This window comes from Zootoca vivipara, chromosome 4 (genome assembly GCF_965207765.1).
Source record: "Zootoca vivipara chromosome 4, rZooViv2.hap1.1, whole genome shotgun sequence".
Lineage (NCBI taxonomy): Eukaryota > Metazoa > Chordata > Lepidosauria > Squamata > Lacertidae > Zootoca > Zootoca vivipara.
The window spans coordinates 78,981,268-78,998,167 of NC_142587.1; the positions used below are offsets into that span (position 1 = coordinate 78,981,268).

General features: G+C 40.5%; 1 protein-coding gene across 3 annotated transcripts in view; it reads right to left on the reverse strand.

Annotated features, from left to right (window-relative positions):
* The window catches only part of PAN3 (poly(A) specific ribonuclease subunit PAN3), a 58,099-nt gene that overhangs the window by 38,353 nt on the left and 2,846 nt on the right, over positions 1 to 16,900 (reverse strand). For all 3 annotated transcript variants that reach the window (XR_009557504.2, XM_035114556.3, XM_035114555.3), the window contains exons 2-4: positions 8,606 to 8,727; positions 1,359 to 1,425; positions 429 to 499 (exon numbers count right to left, since the gene is read on the reverse strand). Coding sequence is in view for 2 of the 3 variants with exons in the window: in XM_035114556.3 (XP_034970447.2) it covers positions 429 to 499; positions 1,359 to 1,425; positions 8,606 to 8,727 (260 nt within the window). In the remaining variant the exon portion in view is untranslated. The remainder of the gene's footprint in view (positions 1 to 428; positions 500 to 1,358; positions 1,426 to 8,605; positions 8,728 to 16,900) is intronic.

The window sequence follows — 16,900 nt, forward strand, 5'->3', positions numbered from 1 at the left end:
TTTCTCCTTAAACAGTGGATTTATCAAGAGTTGTTTAGAATAAAAGTTGCTAGATACCTTTACCACAAGTTGCAACAGAACCAAGACTTTTAGTCAGCCGGAACTCAGTTCCGGTACTTCTTAGGATCGTGCCATTGCCATTATAAGAGAACAAGGTTCCAACACCTCTTTTTCTAGAAAAAACTGCACTGAATAGAACATTGTGGAAAGACATTGCTTGTATTGTGAGGGGCAGAGGATCAAGTTAGAGTGCACTGATCTGAACAATTACAAGCAATTGTGTAAATGAACTGAAATGCATGCCCAGAAATGAGCATTACATATGGCCATTCTGTATATATATTCAATACTACTCTGTAAGCTATCAGTGGCTGTATGTAATAAAGCAAGTGGTTCTTTTGTTATCTAGAAACTCTGGCAATACCTACTTTTCTCCTCTGAGATAAGCTGAGGGCAGCAAAGTCGTTGAACAAGGATGAACCAGGTGAAGTAAGAGAATCTGGGGGGAAAAGGTTACAAAACGCACAGAGATGTAAAATAATAGTATATTCAAAAATACATATAACAACATTGTTAGTATCAGAAAATATTTTGGCATGTGCCTAAGGAATTGTGCATGTTCAGTGGAATTAACTTTCCCCCTCTGTTAACAACCAATCACTATGCCCTGTAAAACTGTGATGCTTATCAATTTCTTTGGACTTTGAAATAAGAGAGCTAGTTTAGTAGATTACTTGTATAGAGGCTATGTTTTATCAATATCAGCATTTAAGTCCTATTGAAATCAGAAGTTAACTTAGCATTGGCATATGTTAATTGATTCACAGTTGTGTGTGCTTTAAGTTGAAGTTTATCAACTACCAGATACTGCTGCAAGAAGTGAGGTTACAGGGAACTGGGCAGAGGGCCTTCTCGGTACTGGCGCCTGCCCTGTGGAAGGCCCTCCCAGCAGATGTCAAGGCAAAAAGCAACTATTTTACTATTAAAAGACAGCTGAAGGTGGCCCTGTTTAGGGAAGTTTTTAATGTTTGATGCTGTATTGTTTTTAATATTCGGCTGGAAGCTGCCCAGAGTGGCTGGGGAAACCCAGCCAGATGGGCGGGGTATAAATAATAAATTATGGTTATGTCCTCTGCAATCTTAAGCTCCCAAAATAAATGTGCACATCCATTAAAATCTTCCTTGTTTACTTATAAGTGACTCCCATATGGAAAAGAAGTACAACTAAAGATATTGCAACCACATTAAAGATTGAAAGCTTTGCCCCCATAAAAATAGCTTAAAATAAATATTGTTAACTATTAACATAAACATATTGTTAAATCCGAAATTTTTTGTTAAGAAAGTCAACTTCTTACCGTGGCCTGCATAGGGCTTGGCACTGTCATTAAGAAGGCTAGGGGAACTGCTGCTATTTGTCATCCTCTGCAGAAAAAGAAAAAGAAAAATTGCATGGTGAATGCAACAGTAGGGATCATGTGCAGTTTTAGCCCATACACTGAAAATGGATGAATAAATATATGGTTACAATATAATGCTAATCAAAGTGTTAGCTTTCTGTGACTCCACAAATTGGTGTGTCCAAATAAAAAGCTATAGGAAGCATTTAATTACTGGTTAAAACATTTAATATAAAGTCATACCAAGTAAACACTGATTTTCATTTAGCCAAGAACATTATGTAAACATCGAGTTGGATCCAGAGTTTCCGTTCCACAGATGTGACTCTAAACTAAGAGAAGGTCGTGTTGGAGCAGGGGAGAGTTTTGCTAATTCTTGCTTCCGATTCTGGAGGATCCCCTAATTTACTGAAGAGATTTTTCAGGGGTCACAGGGAGAAGGAGGAATCAGTGAAAATTGCTTCCTCTTCCTCTTCCTCTTCCTCTTCCTCTCTCTCTCTCTCTCTCACACACACACACACACACACAAAATGCTTATTGGTGAAAGCTGCCTGATAAACTTGTCATTAGCAGGCCTATCTATCTAATTTTCTTAATATAAAAAACCTGAAGGTGTTGGGATATAAGTTTTTCAATAGTCACAGAATTTTGTCCCCATGCCAGGTAAAGATCCATGTTTTTTTATCAAACATGCATTTTACAGGTTTATCAGCACAACCCGGTTTAACACAAGTGAGATAAAGATTTCAGTCCAAGCATTTAAATTTGTTAACATATCAAAGACAAAACTTGTCAGAATTCACCACATCCATTTTCAGTATACCTGTATTTCAAGAACTAAAGGTGCCCTCAAAATGTGAAGACTCCCTATTTAAAGCACCGCATAACTTTTTGAACAGACATGTATTTTTAAAAAACCTGCAATTCCAAAAGTAGTAAATGGCTCCCCTAGCCCCATGCACCTTTACAGAATTTAATGAGATTTAGAGAATCTACTATCATAAAGCCAGAAAATTATCTAAGCCTCATTAGTCGCTTATTTACATGTAAATAAGGCCAAGAAGACTACAGAGTAAACATGAAAGTTTTCTACCATTTATCAGGACTCAATTTACTGCATTATTTTATAATAGGAGGGGGGAAATGAAACATTTTATGAAGGGATCTAAACCACTGGCCTAAACAAATCCCATGTATCAGTAGACAAATATGTATCCTAAACTTCCCTGAATCCATTACAAGTACAGGCAACGACTGATATACAAGTGTTCAATATGTGCGCGACCACACATGCAAGCATCACAGTAACCTGGAAGTGGCTGGGAAAGGGGGTGAAGTGGAGGTGGGGGTGGAAGAGGCCGAGCAGGCTTATGCGGGCTACACAGTCGGGCGTGATGACTCAGAATGCAACCCCCACAAAAATCAGGGGTTGCTTGTACCCAGATAAAAAGAAGACAGGTTCAACAGAAGGCTAAGTGAGATTCCTAAAATTGTGTTAGTGGTATGTGCTACTTTCTATTAAGCCAAGTTGAGCCAAGGGCACTCCCTTATCAAAACAGAGTTGAAAAATGGGGCCTAGAATCCTAATGAAAGCAGATCTTGACTTTAAGAGAGTTAGAACTATTTGGGACTAACAGAGAAAAAGACAAGAGTGTTCACCACTAGTCAGCATATACTGTAAAAAAAATCTGGATCAAAAAACTAAACCACAAACCCTTTTCTTAACTTCCATACAGACACCGCTCAGTTCCATGTTGATCCTTCTGAATTTGTATGATTCAGGATGCAACACACTGTTGCTATGGCTCCAAATAGGTCACAATGGCCTATTTAAATTTCAGGCTAAAGACAATAAAACTTCAAAAAATGCGTATCATTCAGACGTTATAGGCAAAATGTAAGATCCAACATTTAAGGGGTATTATTATTAAGGGGACGCGGGTGGCACTGTGGATTAAACCACTGAGCCTAGGGCTTGACGATCGGAAGGTCAGCGGTTTGAATCCCCACGATGGGGTGAGTTCCCGTTGCTCGGTCCCAGCTCCTGCCAACCTAGCAGTTCGAAAGCATGTCAAGTGCAAGTAGATAAATATGTACTGCTCTGGCAGGAAGGTAAACGCCGTTTCTGTGCGCTGCGCTGCTTTGCCAGAAGCGGCCTTGTCATGCTGGCCACATGACCTGGAAGCTGTAACGCCGGCTCCCTCGGCCAATAAAGCGAGATGAGCGCCGCAACCCCAGAGTTGGTCACGACTGGACCTAATGGTCAGGGGTCCCTTTACCTTTACCTATTTTCTCTAAAACAGCTTTCTACAAATATAGCTCTCATTAAGTTTAACAGTTTTATCCAATCAACACAGAACCAGAAAAGTAACAATTAGCAATTTCTCAAGTTCAATTTCTCCTTGAACAGAGGTATGTTTATTCTGCAATTCTATGTTGATAAAGCAATGCAGCTCTTTTTAAGAAAAAGCAAGTTGTTTCTTTGGCTCTAAAAGGCTTAAAAATATGTAGAAAATGACTGGTATAATCCACAGGTGCAGTGTTGAATCAGAGTTTCAGTGGTCAATGGGACTTCAATATACATGTGTTTCCCCCTCCCCAATTACCTAAAAACATTCAAAATAACCAGCAAGTGAAAATCAGTTAATTCACACAGTTTATAGATTACAATATAGATTATCCTTGCAGGCAATGTAAATAAAGGAAGACCCAAACAATTCTTCCTTTACTTTGGAAGGCTTGCTGTAACATTTAAGACAGCCAGGGAGCTAGTTGGATTGTTAGATGACAAAACAGAAGCTAAGGGAGAACAGGGAGACTGCAGAAAAGCTTAATTCTTTGCATCAGCCTTCACTGCTGAAAATGCTTGACTGATACCCATGCCTTTTCAGGGCTGACCTCTGAAGAATTGAATCAAACAGAGGTGAAGTTCTACAGCTAACTGACAAATACTAAATGCATCACCAGACAGCATTCATGAAGCATAAGGATATCAACAGTTTCTAGCCGATGACTAGGTTCAATCTCCACTGTTGGAGGCATTATGCCTCTGAATGTCAGTTGCTGAAAATCACAAGTGGGGGAGTGTTGTTCTCCTCAGGTCCAGCTTTCAGACTTTCCACAGGCATCCACTTGGCCCCTGTGAGAACAGGATGCTGGACTAGATGGGCTGCTGGGCCTGATCCAGCTCACTCTTCTAATGTTCATACACCCTACTGCTCAAGGACTCATCTATGTGAACATTGCTGATATCCTAAGAAAAGTTCACAATGTGGCAGGAAAATCAACCTTCTTAACTGGAGGACTGGGAAATGGCCATCATAAAGCGGCTAAAAAAACAGACAGAAGAAGCCAACACATTTCAGGACAGTGAGCTTAAATTCTAGGTAAATTGATAGAAAGCATTAAAGTAGAATTATTACTCATAGAGAAGAACAATCCTTGTGAAAAAGAATCAGGGTGGTTTCAGCAAATATATGTTTAACCAACTACTTTTCTTGCAGAAGTTTACACACATTCCAAAATATCAAACATTTCTTGACATCTGCCCTGGTACCTTAGGATACAGGGTGAGTGATAATGATGATGATGATGTTACAACTACTACTACTACACGATGCTTCCTCATCCTGCCCACCCCACCTTGCATGCAGACTCAAGAGTCTGAAAGTGCCTTCTTATGCAATAGGGCCAGGCTGCTATTCCATAAAATCAGAATATTATTTGAAATGCAGACACCATCAGCAGTCATTAGGTGACCATAGAAAAAGGCATGTTACAGAACAGGCCACACTAGAGACATGAGATATGTCATGTGAAAATGAGATGTCATATGAAAGATCAAATTATTTCAAGGATGAAAACCTTTCTGGTATTTACTCTTTCGTAGAGGAAAAAGTAATAATTTCTCCTATTCAGTATTATTAAGCATTCAAATCTAAATAAAATTATTCTGAAAGTTCAGTCTGCACAGAAACATGAAATTAAGACAAAAGTACACAAAACACAAAACATTTGCCCTTAATGCAAAGCAGATCTACTAAGTAGCAACAAGCAAGAAAGCATGAAGTAATTAGCCAATCAGCATAAATTTGTCTTAGAGATCAGACCAATGGTGAATCTGCAACCTCACTGATGTTACTGGGTAGATCTATGAACCAACGTCAGAGCTAGTGACATAGTACACCCTAGAGACTTTATCACAGGTCTGTTAAAAAGCTGTGAGTCTCTGCTGGTAAAGGACAAATCTGTCTGAATAACAAGGCAAAAAGCTATATGGATAAACCAAAGTCATATTGGGAATCTTTGTGTCAGCAACTTAACAACCTACTTTTCTCCTTATATTAGCAGAGGGAAGCAGTGATGTGATGAGAGGAAGAAACATGGCTTTAGTTAAATGGATGATCCAAGATGATTTAGCTTAGCCTCGGGATGTAGTAGGGTACCAGTTTTGTAACATCAAATTCCACCTCGTGGTGTTTTTACTTGATGCAGTATATCCTTCTGTGTCCTTTTTTTCAACTGACTCCCTATTCTAAATCCTCAATGCAACTGTATTTACCTCTCTTTCAGAGGATTTCATGTCCTCTTCTTTAGGGTATGTCCGCACTGGCAGTCATCATTTTTCTTTTCATTTTTAACTGTCACTGTCCTTTAACAAGTCTTTCTGCGTTTCCTGAACACATGTGCATCCTGCCTCTGGAACTGAAGGCTTTTTGCCCGGGGTGTGTGTGTGTGTTTGTTTTTTTTACAAGTTTTCAGGGATAAACACTGGAAATGCACAATTGCACCTTCAAACCCACATGATCTTATTTGCTGAAAATAGGATGTGTGGATGGAAAACTAATGCTATTCTAGGCTGCAAAAAACAGAAGTATAGTGTCCAAGTCAAGGGAAGTAATAGTACCACTCTATTCTGCCTTGATCAGACCACACCTGGAATACTGCGTCCAATTCTGGGCACTTCAATTTAAGAAGAATATTGACAAGCAGGAACGGGTGCGCAGGAGGGCAATCCAGATGATCAAAGGTCTGGAAACCAATCCTTATGAAGAATTTTTGAGGGAGCTGGGTATATTTAGCCTGGAAAAGAGGAGGCTGAGAGGAGATATGATAGCTATCTTCAAATATAAAGGGCTGTCATGTGGATGATGGAGCAAGCTTCTTTTCTCCTGCACTGGAGGGTAGGATCTGAACCAATGGATTCAAGTTACAAGAAAGGAGATTCCGACTAAACGTCAGGAAGAAGTTTCAGACAGTAAGAGCTGTTCAACAGTGGAAGGGGCTCTCTCGAGAGATTGTAGACTCTCCTTCCTTAGAGGTTTTTAAGCAGAGGTTGGATGGTCATCTGTCCTGGATGTTGATGCCTGCATTGTTGTGGGATGGACTAGATGACCCTCAGGGTTCCTTTACAATTCTATGATAGGAACCGGGAGAACTAAAAGCCAGATTTAATATTTTTAGGGAAGATTTTAATGTTTGATGGATTTCTGTATTTTAATATTTTGTTGGAAGCCGCCCAGAGTGGCTAGGGGAACCCGGCCAGATGGGCGGGGTATAAATTTATTATTATTATTATTTTAAAAAGGTAAGGTTAACAAGCTGCCTGAAGGATGGGTGCAATGCCATAAATTCTTAGTTGGAGTGTGTGGGGTGGGTGGGTGTTATATACAAGAAAAGGAGAATATACAGAAAATGAGACAACAAAGGGCTTTAGTCCAGACCAGGGGTCCCCAGACTTACCGGGCTTTGGGCCGGTTCCCACCGCGCCGATCGCGCGGCGGGCCGGAGGGCGGGGGAGTGCGCGCCCGTGCGGGCCAGCGGACGGGGGAGTGCGCACCCATGCGCATGCGCACGGGCGCTTACTGGCGCGGCAGCGCACTTCCAGGTCGGGAAAAGCGCCGGAAATCATTTGTGCGCATGCGTATGGGCCTCCCCCAACCCGGAAGTGCACCAGAAATGACCTCTTCTGGGTCGGGAGAGGCCCATACGCATGCGCACAAAGGATTTTCGGCGCTTTTTTCCGACCTGGAAGAGCGCCGCCACGCTGCGTGCCGTAAGAGCGGGCGGTGGCGACGAGTGGTGGGGGTCGTCGCGGGCCGGATTGGGAGGCCAATTGGGCCGCATCCGGCCCCCGGGCCATAGTTTGGGGACCCCTGGTCCAGACCAAACACACCCAAGCTCCCCACTGTTTAATTCCTTACAAGATTATGCACATGCTCACACATTTATAAAAGCAAGAATTTGAATACTGATAGATTCTGAGATGCAACATGAACTGTGCCTTCCCCCACCACAAATAAGTAGCAAATTGAAATTTAAAACTGTTGATCTGGATAAACCCTTGCACTCCATCTCTTGCTGCCTCTCCAGTGTTTGCAATATGTTAGAATGGATGGGTATAGCTAGAAGCAGTGGGAGCCAAGTTAAGTGCCAACTCCCTTCAAAAAAACAAAACTATCCAAAGCTGTAAGGACTCAAACCAGATGGTGCCTATATGATTACACAAAAAATTCTTCCAGAAACTTATCTCTAACCACTATACAGCAGACTGTCAAACTTACAGCACTTATTATCCCTATGTACCACCAGACAACAAGACGATGTCTTTGTGAGAGGGATGTACTACTAAGTTACAGAACTAGCACTTTTGCAGAGCTGCTGAAGGGCAGAAAAAAGCCCAGACTGAACCAGATGGAAAGTGTGTGTATACAGGTGGTGCATCATCATTTGCACTCTGGGAAACAAATAAAAAAGTCCCCAAAAGTAACCAACCTACCAATGCCTTTTTCAATTACTATGTGTCCTTTCCCAACCCTCTGCATACAGAGCGATCATAAACCAGTATCTGGCTTGAGAATTCCTCATTGGACTCTGTACGTCTCCCATTTCCTAAATGAAGGAGATTCCATGATGAAATTCACATAGGATCTCCTATTGGAGCCACTGCCTCTTACCTGCAGTAAGGGATAGGAGGGAAGATATTCTGTGAACTCAACATCTGCAATGGGCTCCTAAAAACACTGTTGATTCCTAGATTGGTTGGAAGAGTTGATTTACTGCTGCTCTATGTGAAGTAATAAAATACAGCAACCCAGAGTAATCTAAAATTAGCAGAAAACTGCTAGAAGTAAACTTATTTCCTGTAGAAATATTTTTAATCCTTGGTACATTTTAACCTAGCTGCTTACCAAATGAAATATTACCTGCATCATAGGATACTTTGCTTCAGCAGGACTTCCAAACCCATTAACTCCGATGAAGCTGGTGCTGAAGTAGGAGTCTGTAAGACTAGCTTCAGCCAGGGCACCTCCATCCATGCCTGCAACTAAGAAAAAGAATAATAATTTAAAAATATCAGCTTTGCAGACCCTTCCCTGACCCCAGTAATGTAAGAAGCAAAAAGGTTTTACTTCTCAGAATCAGCCCTTTCCTTTTAAAAGTGCCTCTAATAGTGCTGTGAAGCTTTTTTTTTTTGTAATGATCTCTATGTGATCTTTTACATGTGTAATGTAAAGTTTTTACTTCTGCCTGCCTAAATACACACACACACTCTTCTGTGAAACAGGAAGAAGCTGCTGTGGTGGGTCACTAAATGACTATTTTGCAATTTCCTACCAACTTGGGAGTGAAAAGCAGCTGTGCTGGGCAAGATACGAATGACAAAATGCCCTACCACAACAATAGTTATATGTGCTGCATTTTGTTTAGCACAATGTGCAGCCTGAACATATGCTTCTCTCTCTCTCTCTCACACACACACACACCCCTCAGCATCAATATTGCTTTAACCAGGTGAAGGAAAGCAACACATGTGCAAACCTGCTGCCTCCATATTTCAGCCCTATGTTTAATCCAGGCCTACTTGTCCCTATGGCAGCAGGGACGAATAGAAATGAATAAGCGAAACAAGGGCTGGAAAACCATGCACCATGTAACTGGTGGTGCATATGAAATTAAGTAAAGGGTCAGAAATGTGTTTAAGGGGCTCAAGTAGAAATGCACTTTTTTACCACATATTGAAAAAGTAGAAATGTTAATTTTAACTACTAAGCACAGCAAATTAAAGTGAGAGAGCTAATGGCAGGAGGTATAGAAGAGATAATGTTCAGGAAATACCTGCTACTGAAGGTACCTGCTGAAGTGCTGTTGAAGAAATAGGTTTTAAAGAAAGAAAGGGAGACAGATGAGACAATGGAGCTTGTTTTGGAGTAGTACAGCAAAAGGCAACAGCAGGAGAAGGAAACAAAGAGCCTGTTCAGGTGTTATCCCAGTCTCACTCATCACCAAGATTCATTATCCTGGATAAGGAGAACATGTGTTAAAATACCCATAGGCTCTGCCAGTTGGGATACCAGTTTCTGGAAGTGGGGGAGGAGTTATGGTGAGGACCATTTGAACCCATAACCTACTCCTAATCTCATGACAAAGATGGAAGAACAACCTAACATGCCCAAACAGGGCTTAAACAACAGATGGTATGTTCTTATTAAGAAGCCCTACTTGAATCTTTAGTTAATGAAATTGTTGGCTCCATCACTTTTAGCGCAAGTGAAGTCTATAACCGTCTAGATTGAAAAAAAATTAATGTTCAGTTCTGTAGAAAGGTTACATCACACTTAAAAAAAAAAAACTGAACGGGTAGAGCTGTGAAATCTAGTGAAAGTTCACCAGACACAATTTTCAGGGGGTTTTTAACAACAACTTAACATTTTCAGCACATTAGAGTTTTCAAGCTGAGTAGAGCATGAAAAAAATTAAAATCTTGTTACTTGCAATCCGCGCTCAAAATCTGCATTAATAAATAGGAGGGCATATATAACTAGAGGAAATTGTTTTTCGTTTAGCAGGGACAGTGTTGGTTATGTGGAGCTTACGGCTGACCTATTTCTGCTAGAAACCTCAACCATATGTTTGTATCAAGAGCATTATTTATGTTCCTCAGCACTGTGCTAACTTACTACATTGAGCAAGAATGATGCATCTTATGTTCTTTACCCCACCAATAGGACTGTGAAAACAAAGCTCTTCAATATATCTTATTTTACAAATAACCAGAGCCTGTGTTAGAGGACAGTTGACAATTATTGCTTTTAGATGCCTTAAATTAAAATCACTTCAACAGCATAAGGCATATATCAGTTATAGCCTTTTGAAAAAAGATAAACAATGGGGAAGCATTTTCTCCTAAATGCTAAACGATTGTGTATGTCACCCAAATCCTAAAAGCACAAGACAACTAATATGCTTATACAGATAGGCAGCTGAACACATAAAACAAAACAGGCAGTAATTTTAAGTACATAGCTTCCTATTTCCTTAGTTCCAGCCCACTAGAAAATATATTCTGCTGTTTAAAAAATCTACAGACATTGGCTTTGGTGAAATGCCAGGGAAACAGTTTCATCATTGTGGGCAGCCACTGAGCAAGTCCTCTATGTGTCCTTTCCATTAAAACATGGTTAACATATGGAAATGTTAAATGGGCAAGAGTGGTAAGTGCTATATATTAAACAAGATCAATCTATACAACCAGTAACCTGGAAAATGAATTTATCTAAAAGAAAGCTAGTAAATCTCCAAATGCCGAGAATTCTCATATTTTGGTAGTCAAAAGCCCACACCAACAGGGCTTAAGCCAGCAGTCTTGAGCTATTTCAGTCTTGGGACAAATGTAATATAGAATTCATTTTTAAAATTTTACAATAATGTATGTACGTTACATACACACACCTTTTCTGCTTTTTATATCTTACTCTGTCTCTCAGACAAGTATGCATTCATCAAAATATCTATCTCAGACAGCAGAGCAAGGGTAAATTTTGAAGTTCAGGAGCTCATTATGCCTAGCCCCAAACATAACAGATTCTACTAGCTGAAATGCAACCTTTAATTTTTAATTAGAAATGAGACTATCTTGCAAAGAAGCATTGTCATTTAAATTACTGGTGTGAAGTATGAACCCTATCAAAGAAAAAGAAAGTAGTAAGCTGTCTCTGATTATTTCCCTCATTCTCAAACTACCTCCAGACAAATGTCACAAAATTCCTAGACCCATTACAATCTCATTCACTTGCCAAAGCAAGGAACGCCCCTTAATGTCTCTGGCACTCCAGCAGATGACATCATTACTGTATTCCTGTTCTGAGAAGAGCACCAGAGCTGCATGGCCTTCCCTTACATCACCAATTTTTACTTACTCCATAACCAGATTCTGTGTCACAGTAACCCACGAACTGTACAGAAGAAATCTTTCATTTTTCCTCTTTAACACACTAAGAAGTGCTTTGAAAGGTACTGGGAAGGTTTCAGGCTAAATAAAATTATACTGAAGGCAAAGAATACAAAGGGATACAAATAAGCAACTTTCTCAAGCAGCGTCATGAGTTGAAATACAGGCATCCCCACACTTAGGCACGATCACTCGCACGCAACTGCTTATATGCACGGCACTGGAAAATAAATAGAGTAGTACCAGGAAAGAGCTGGAGAGGCCTCTTGGCTCATGAGGACGTCCAAAGAGGACATCAGTGAGGTTGGAGGCAGTCCCAAAGAGATGAGAGGCGCAGTGGGGCTTTATTTAGGCTGCTGAGCCTCCCTGCCTAACAGCTGATGCACGAGTAGCGCAACAACATACACAGCCACTTTTTTGCACATCCTCCAGCCTCCCCCCCCCCCCCCGGGCTTCAACTCTAGATATTTTGGTCTGGATTGGAGAGAGCTGTACAGTAGGGGAAAAAACTGGTGCTTATAGTCTTCTCAGAGGGTGCTCCCCATTTACACAATTTTCCCTTTTGCGTGTGGGGGCTTGGAACCTAACCCCCACTTAAGTGAGGGAGGATTGGCTGTATATATGCATCAGGGCTAAATATCTGTAACAGCAATTATTGGTCCGCTTATATCTGAAAGTCCCATGGAAGGCCTACTTGCCAGTAAAACATAGACAAGGCATTGCAAGGAATTCATCTAAAGACGTAAAGTGTTCAATCCAATGCACATATACTTGGAAGTATTACGCAACTGCAGTGTGAGCCTCTCCCAATACCAACATTACTTATTAACTGTAGGGTATTTTCTAAACTATGGCACTCAGATGAGCAGTCAGTGAGCTTCATTCAGGTGGTCCAGGGCAGCAACTTCAGCTTCTAGCACAGCACATTACAATTGCTAAATAACAAGCAGAAAAAGCAGTACAAGACCACCCTTGGCAATGTTTAAGTGGTTGGGGTGTCAGGGGTTTGGGAACCACTGCTGTAGGGAGCTAACAGTGAAGATTCAAATATAATACAGTGGAACCTCTACTCACGTACGGAATCCATTCCGGAGGTCCGTTCGTGAGTCAATCCGGGTCGCTGGTAGAAGCGCCGTTCTGCAAGTGCGCATTTGGCGGCAGCACCATTCTGTGCATGTGCAGACAGCGGCAGCCACTTCTGTGCATGTGTAGATGGCAGAAGCCGCTTCTGCATGTGCGCAGATGGCAGAAGCCACTTCTGCGCATGCATGAATCACGGCAAACCCGGTATTTACTTCCGGGTTTGCCACGGTCGCGAGTTGAATTGTTAGCGAGTAGGGGCGGTGGTCACGAAGAGTCGGACATGACTAAACGACTAAAGAACAACAACAACAAGGGGCGGTGGTAAGTTGAGGTTCTACTGTACAGATAAAGTTGATTCTATATAACACATAAATATATTATGTATTTTTTTTATGGATAGGTAAACTAAATGATATGGTGCTGCAGCAGTCATTCTGCACCATACACAGGAGATAAGTTCCATATCTATTTGCTTCTGTTCAGTTCATTGGGGGGGGGACCCACTTAGCAGCAACTAGGTCACAGTAGTTCTCAAGAATTCCAGCTGGAAAATGCCAGAAACATAAAAGCAGTTAGATCAATTTACTGTATTATTCTCACATCTGTACAAAGAGAGCTAAAGGATGCTTTAAATTAACTGCATATAAATGAGTATAAATGATGTGGCTGTTAACTCCTTACCCATTTTAGTAGAAAGTGAAACACATAAGCTGGACTGACCCAAATACTCATCCATGCAGGATGAGTAATAAGTACTCTACTTCTTGCAGTGCTTTATCCATTCCAGTCAATGCCCTAGTATTTTAACAGGTATGCTCTATCTGTCTCTTACTGGTACTGAAGTAAAAACACAACATTTACCTCTCTAGCCAATTTAAATCATCTCCTGTTCCCAGAAACCTTAAAAGTCTCCCATTATCTTTTGCAATCAGATATCTTAGTCAGTCCCATGTTAAGTTTGAACTAACCTGTCTAAAGTATTATTAGTCTTCACAGAAGAAGTCTACTCATCTACTCTAGTAGTTAATACAGCTGAAAACACTACCATCTGCCTACCAGTTTTAATTCTATCATCCCTTCTTCTGCTCATCCCCATTTCCCCAACAAAACCAGGCAGCTTCTATTTATTTCTCTACATCAATACTGATTTTCTCTAAATGCAAATATTCATATACATTCAAATTATAAGACCTCCTACTCTGAAAACTCAGTGGTACCTACAATCTATAGTCACTAGCATTGCTATCCATTAAATAAATAATACAGCATTTAGAGTAATTTAAATTATCATCTTTTTCATTCATCTTTGTATTATTTATTACATTTGTATACTGCCATTCATCTGAAGATCAAGAGTGGTTCACAACTTACTACTATTCAAGATTTTCTTGTATTTAGGCCAAGTGACGAAAAATGTAGCATTCTGTACTTAAACATACAGAAACTATACATCAAAACTACTAAAGTAATCACACTTGAACAGTCACACATACTTGGTATGGTACCTCTATCACAAGTACAAAAACTGTACAATCATATGTCTGTTTATACAGAAGACCCAAACTTTCAATGTGACTCCAGTGTAACTGCACATACGGTTGCAACCTTGAACATATACAGTCAAACCTCGGTTTGTGACCACCTTCGTTTGTGACCGCTTCAGTTTCCGACCACCGCAGACCTGGAAGTGTTTGCATCCGGATTCCACGGTGCTCGGATGCGCAGAAGTGATCTGCACAGCGTGCGTGTAGAAGCGCTCTATCGGCATTTTGCGGACGCGCAGAAGCGTGCCTTCGGCGAGCGACCGATTCGGGGAGCGACTGGCTCCGCGGAACGGCTTGCGGTTGCAAACCGAGGTACCACTGTACTGTACATTCTCAAACTGCACCAGAGTAATCAAAATGATTCAATACCTTGCAGCTGCGATAAAACTTGTTTTCATAAAGCAACAAAAAATAGTCCATTTTAAAATTACTTTTAATGAATGTGTCCTGCTTCCTTGTTTTTCTTTTGTACCAATCTAGTGTAATATATAAGCATTATATTAGATTCAGTAATTAAAAGCACTCAGTTTCAAATTATTACACCTTCCAAAAAATTACTTCAAACATGCTACATAAGATTAGGTCTCAGTGAACCTCATTAAACAGATATTAATGTCCTGTCTGCACTTGAGCAACAAACTTTTATTATTTCAGCATTAACCATGTTGATTTTTTAAAAAAATGTTATATACATTAAAACTAACCTTAAAGACACTAAACCATAAACAAAATAGTATGATATAGAACAGCTGCTTTTTAGGTGGTATGCAAAAATAAATAAATAATCAAATTATTTCTCCCTTGGCAACTATTTTAATAGGTGTTGGTCTATAAATACACAGATGAGTCTTCTGAAATCATCCATTTGATAAGTTGAATAATTGTACTGAATAATATAAACATAAAAAGCTAGAATTAATTTCATTCCAGATCCAGGTATTGTACTATGTTTTTAGGTGCATCAGAGCACTGTTTAATATTAATATTTTCTTAATTCAGCTCCAAAGTTCAAGCACTGCTTTTTTTTGTTGTTCTAAAAAACTGATTGGCACATTTCAAAGATGTTCTTTTGAGTTGCTGACACCTTGAAAGTAGTCCTGTAAAATATGTCTCTTTATAACCGAGAGGGTATCATGCAGCTATCATGACAAGACCTCTTTTGAGGAAAGGACAACTCAGCATCTCTGAAAAGACAGCGTAATACAGTAACAACTGCTGCTGCAAATTTTGTAGGAATTCAGCACACAATTACGGATGTGAAATGTAATCTGCACAGAGCATTTGAATCTCATGGCATAGGCTACAACATATAGAAAGCAATAGCTTCTCTTTAGTGGTCAGAGGCTTGTTTGCAACAGCACACAACACATGGCCAATTGCTGTCATGTGCTTCATCTATGCAAGGCAAAAAGATGGCAAGCGTTCTTGTTTCTAGTCTCATGTGGCCTACCTAAGGCTGCAATCCAGACCCCCGGCTGACATTAGCATGGCTTAATGGTGGAAAGGGCAATGCCTCTTTGTTGTGCAGCTTCCAGGCTGCTACAGTGAAGAAGCTTGGATCAAGCCCATTGTCATCAGATGACAGCAGCAGGTCTGGCTTAGGATCCAGTAGATCCTGTGGTGGCTCAGCCCTGCCTATCCCCCCAAATACCAGATTTCAGGAGTTTCTACTGACTACCTCCATTTGGGTGGGTGCAACAGAGTATTAATTGCTGGAGGAGGTCACCAAAGTCAAGATATCTCTGCCCAATCCAAACTTCCTCCAGGACAGCAGATCTGTCTATTATTGGAAACCTCTGGCTTTAGCTTACTAAAAACCAATACAATAAAATGCAACTAATTTTTCTTAAATTGTAACTCTCTTACTGTGTGGCTTATGTCCAATTAAGATAAACACTTTTGCATCCAATTTGCAGAGTATCACCATGAAGACACCCGATGATTGCAAACTAGAAACTTTATTATTTTGATGAAGTAACACAAACAAGTCAGCAGAATCCAATATGTAAGTATGGGATAAAATGGGGCAGCAGACTAGAACGCATGAATGGTGCAATTCCCCTCAAGGCAGCAATCAATCAGTATTCAAACCCTTAAAAGGGAGTTCAAAGTCAGTTTAGCAGCCACACTACTATCCCATTTCCAGCAACCCAAGAAAAATAATAATTTTTAAAATGTTCAAACTTAGTCAATTGCATTATCTTAATTGTTATCCTTACTACAACTTTGTAAGGTAGATCAGTATTACCATACATATTGCTGGTGAGACAACTGAGGGAGAGTGGCTTGCTTATGGCCACCTAGTGAGTTCAATGGCAAAGGTAACATTCAAACCATGAACTTCATAGCTCAGTCTCTACACCAGCTCTCTAGATCACGGTTCCTCAACCTTGGCCCTCAAGATGTTTTGAGACTAAAATTCCCATCATCCCTGACCACTGGTCCTGCTAGCTAGGGATCATGGGAGTTGTAGTCCCAAAACAGCTGGAAGGCCGAGGTTGAGGAAGCCTGCTCTAGATCATACAAGCACTGGACTGATTCACAAACCTAAGTTCGATGTGGGCTTCCATTGCAAGATGAATACACAAAGCCACTTTTCAGTGGGAAAAACAACCACGTAAAACTACCCTTTTTAAAAATAA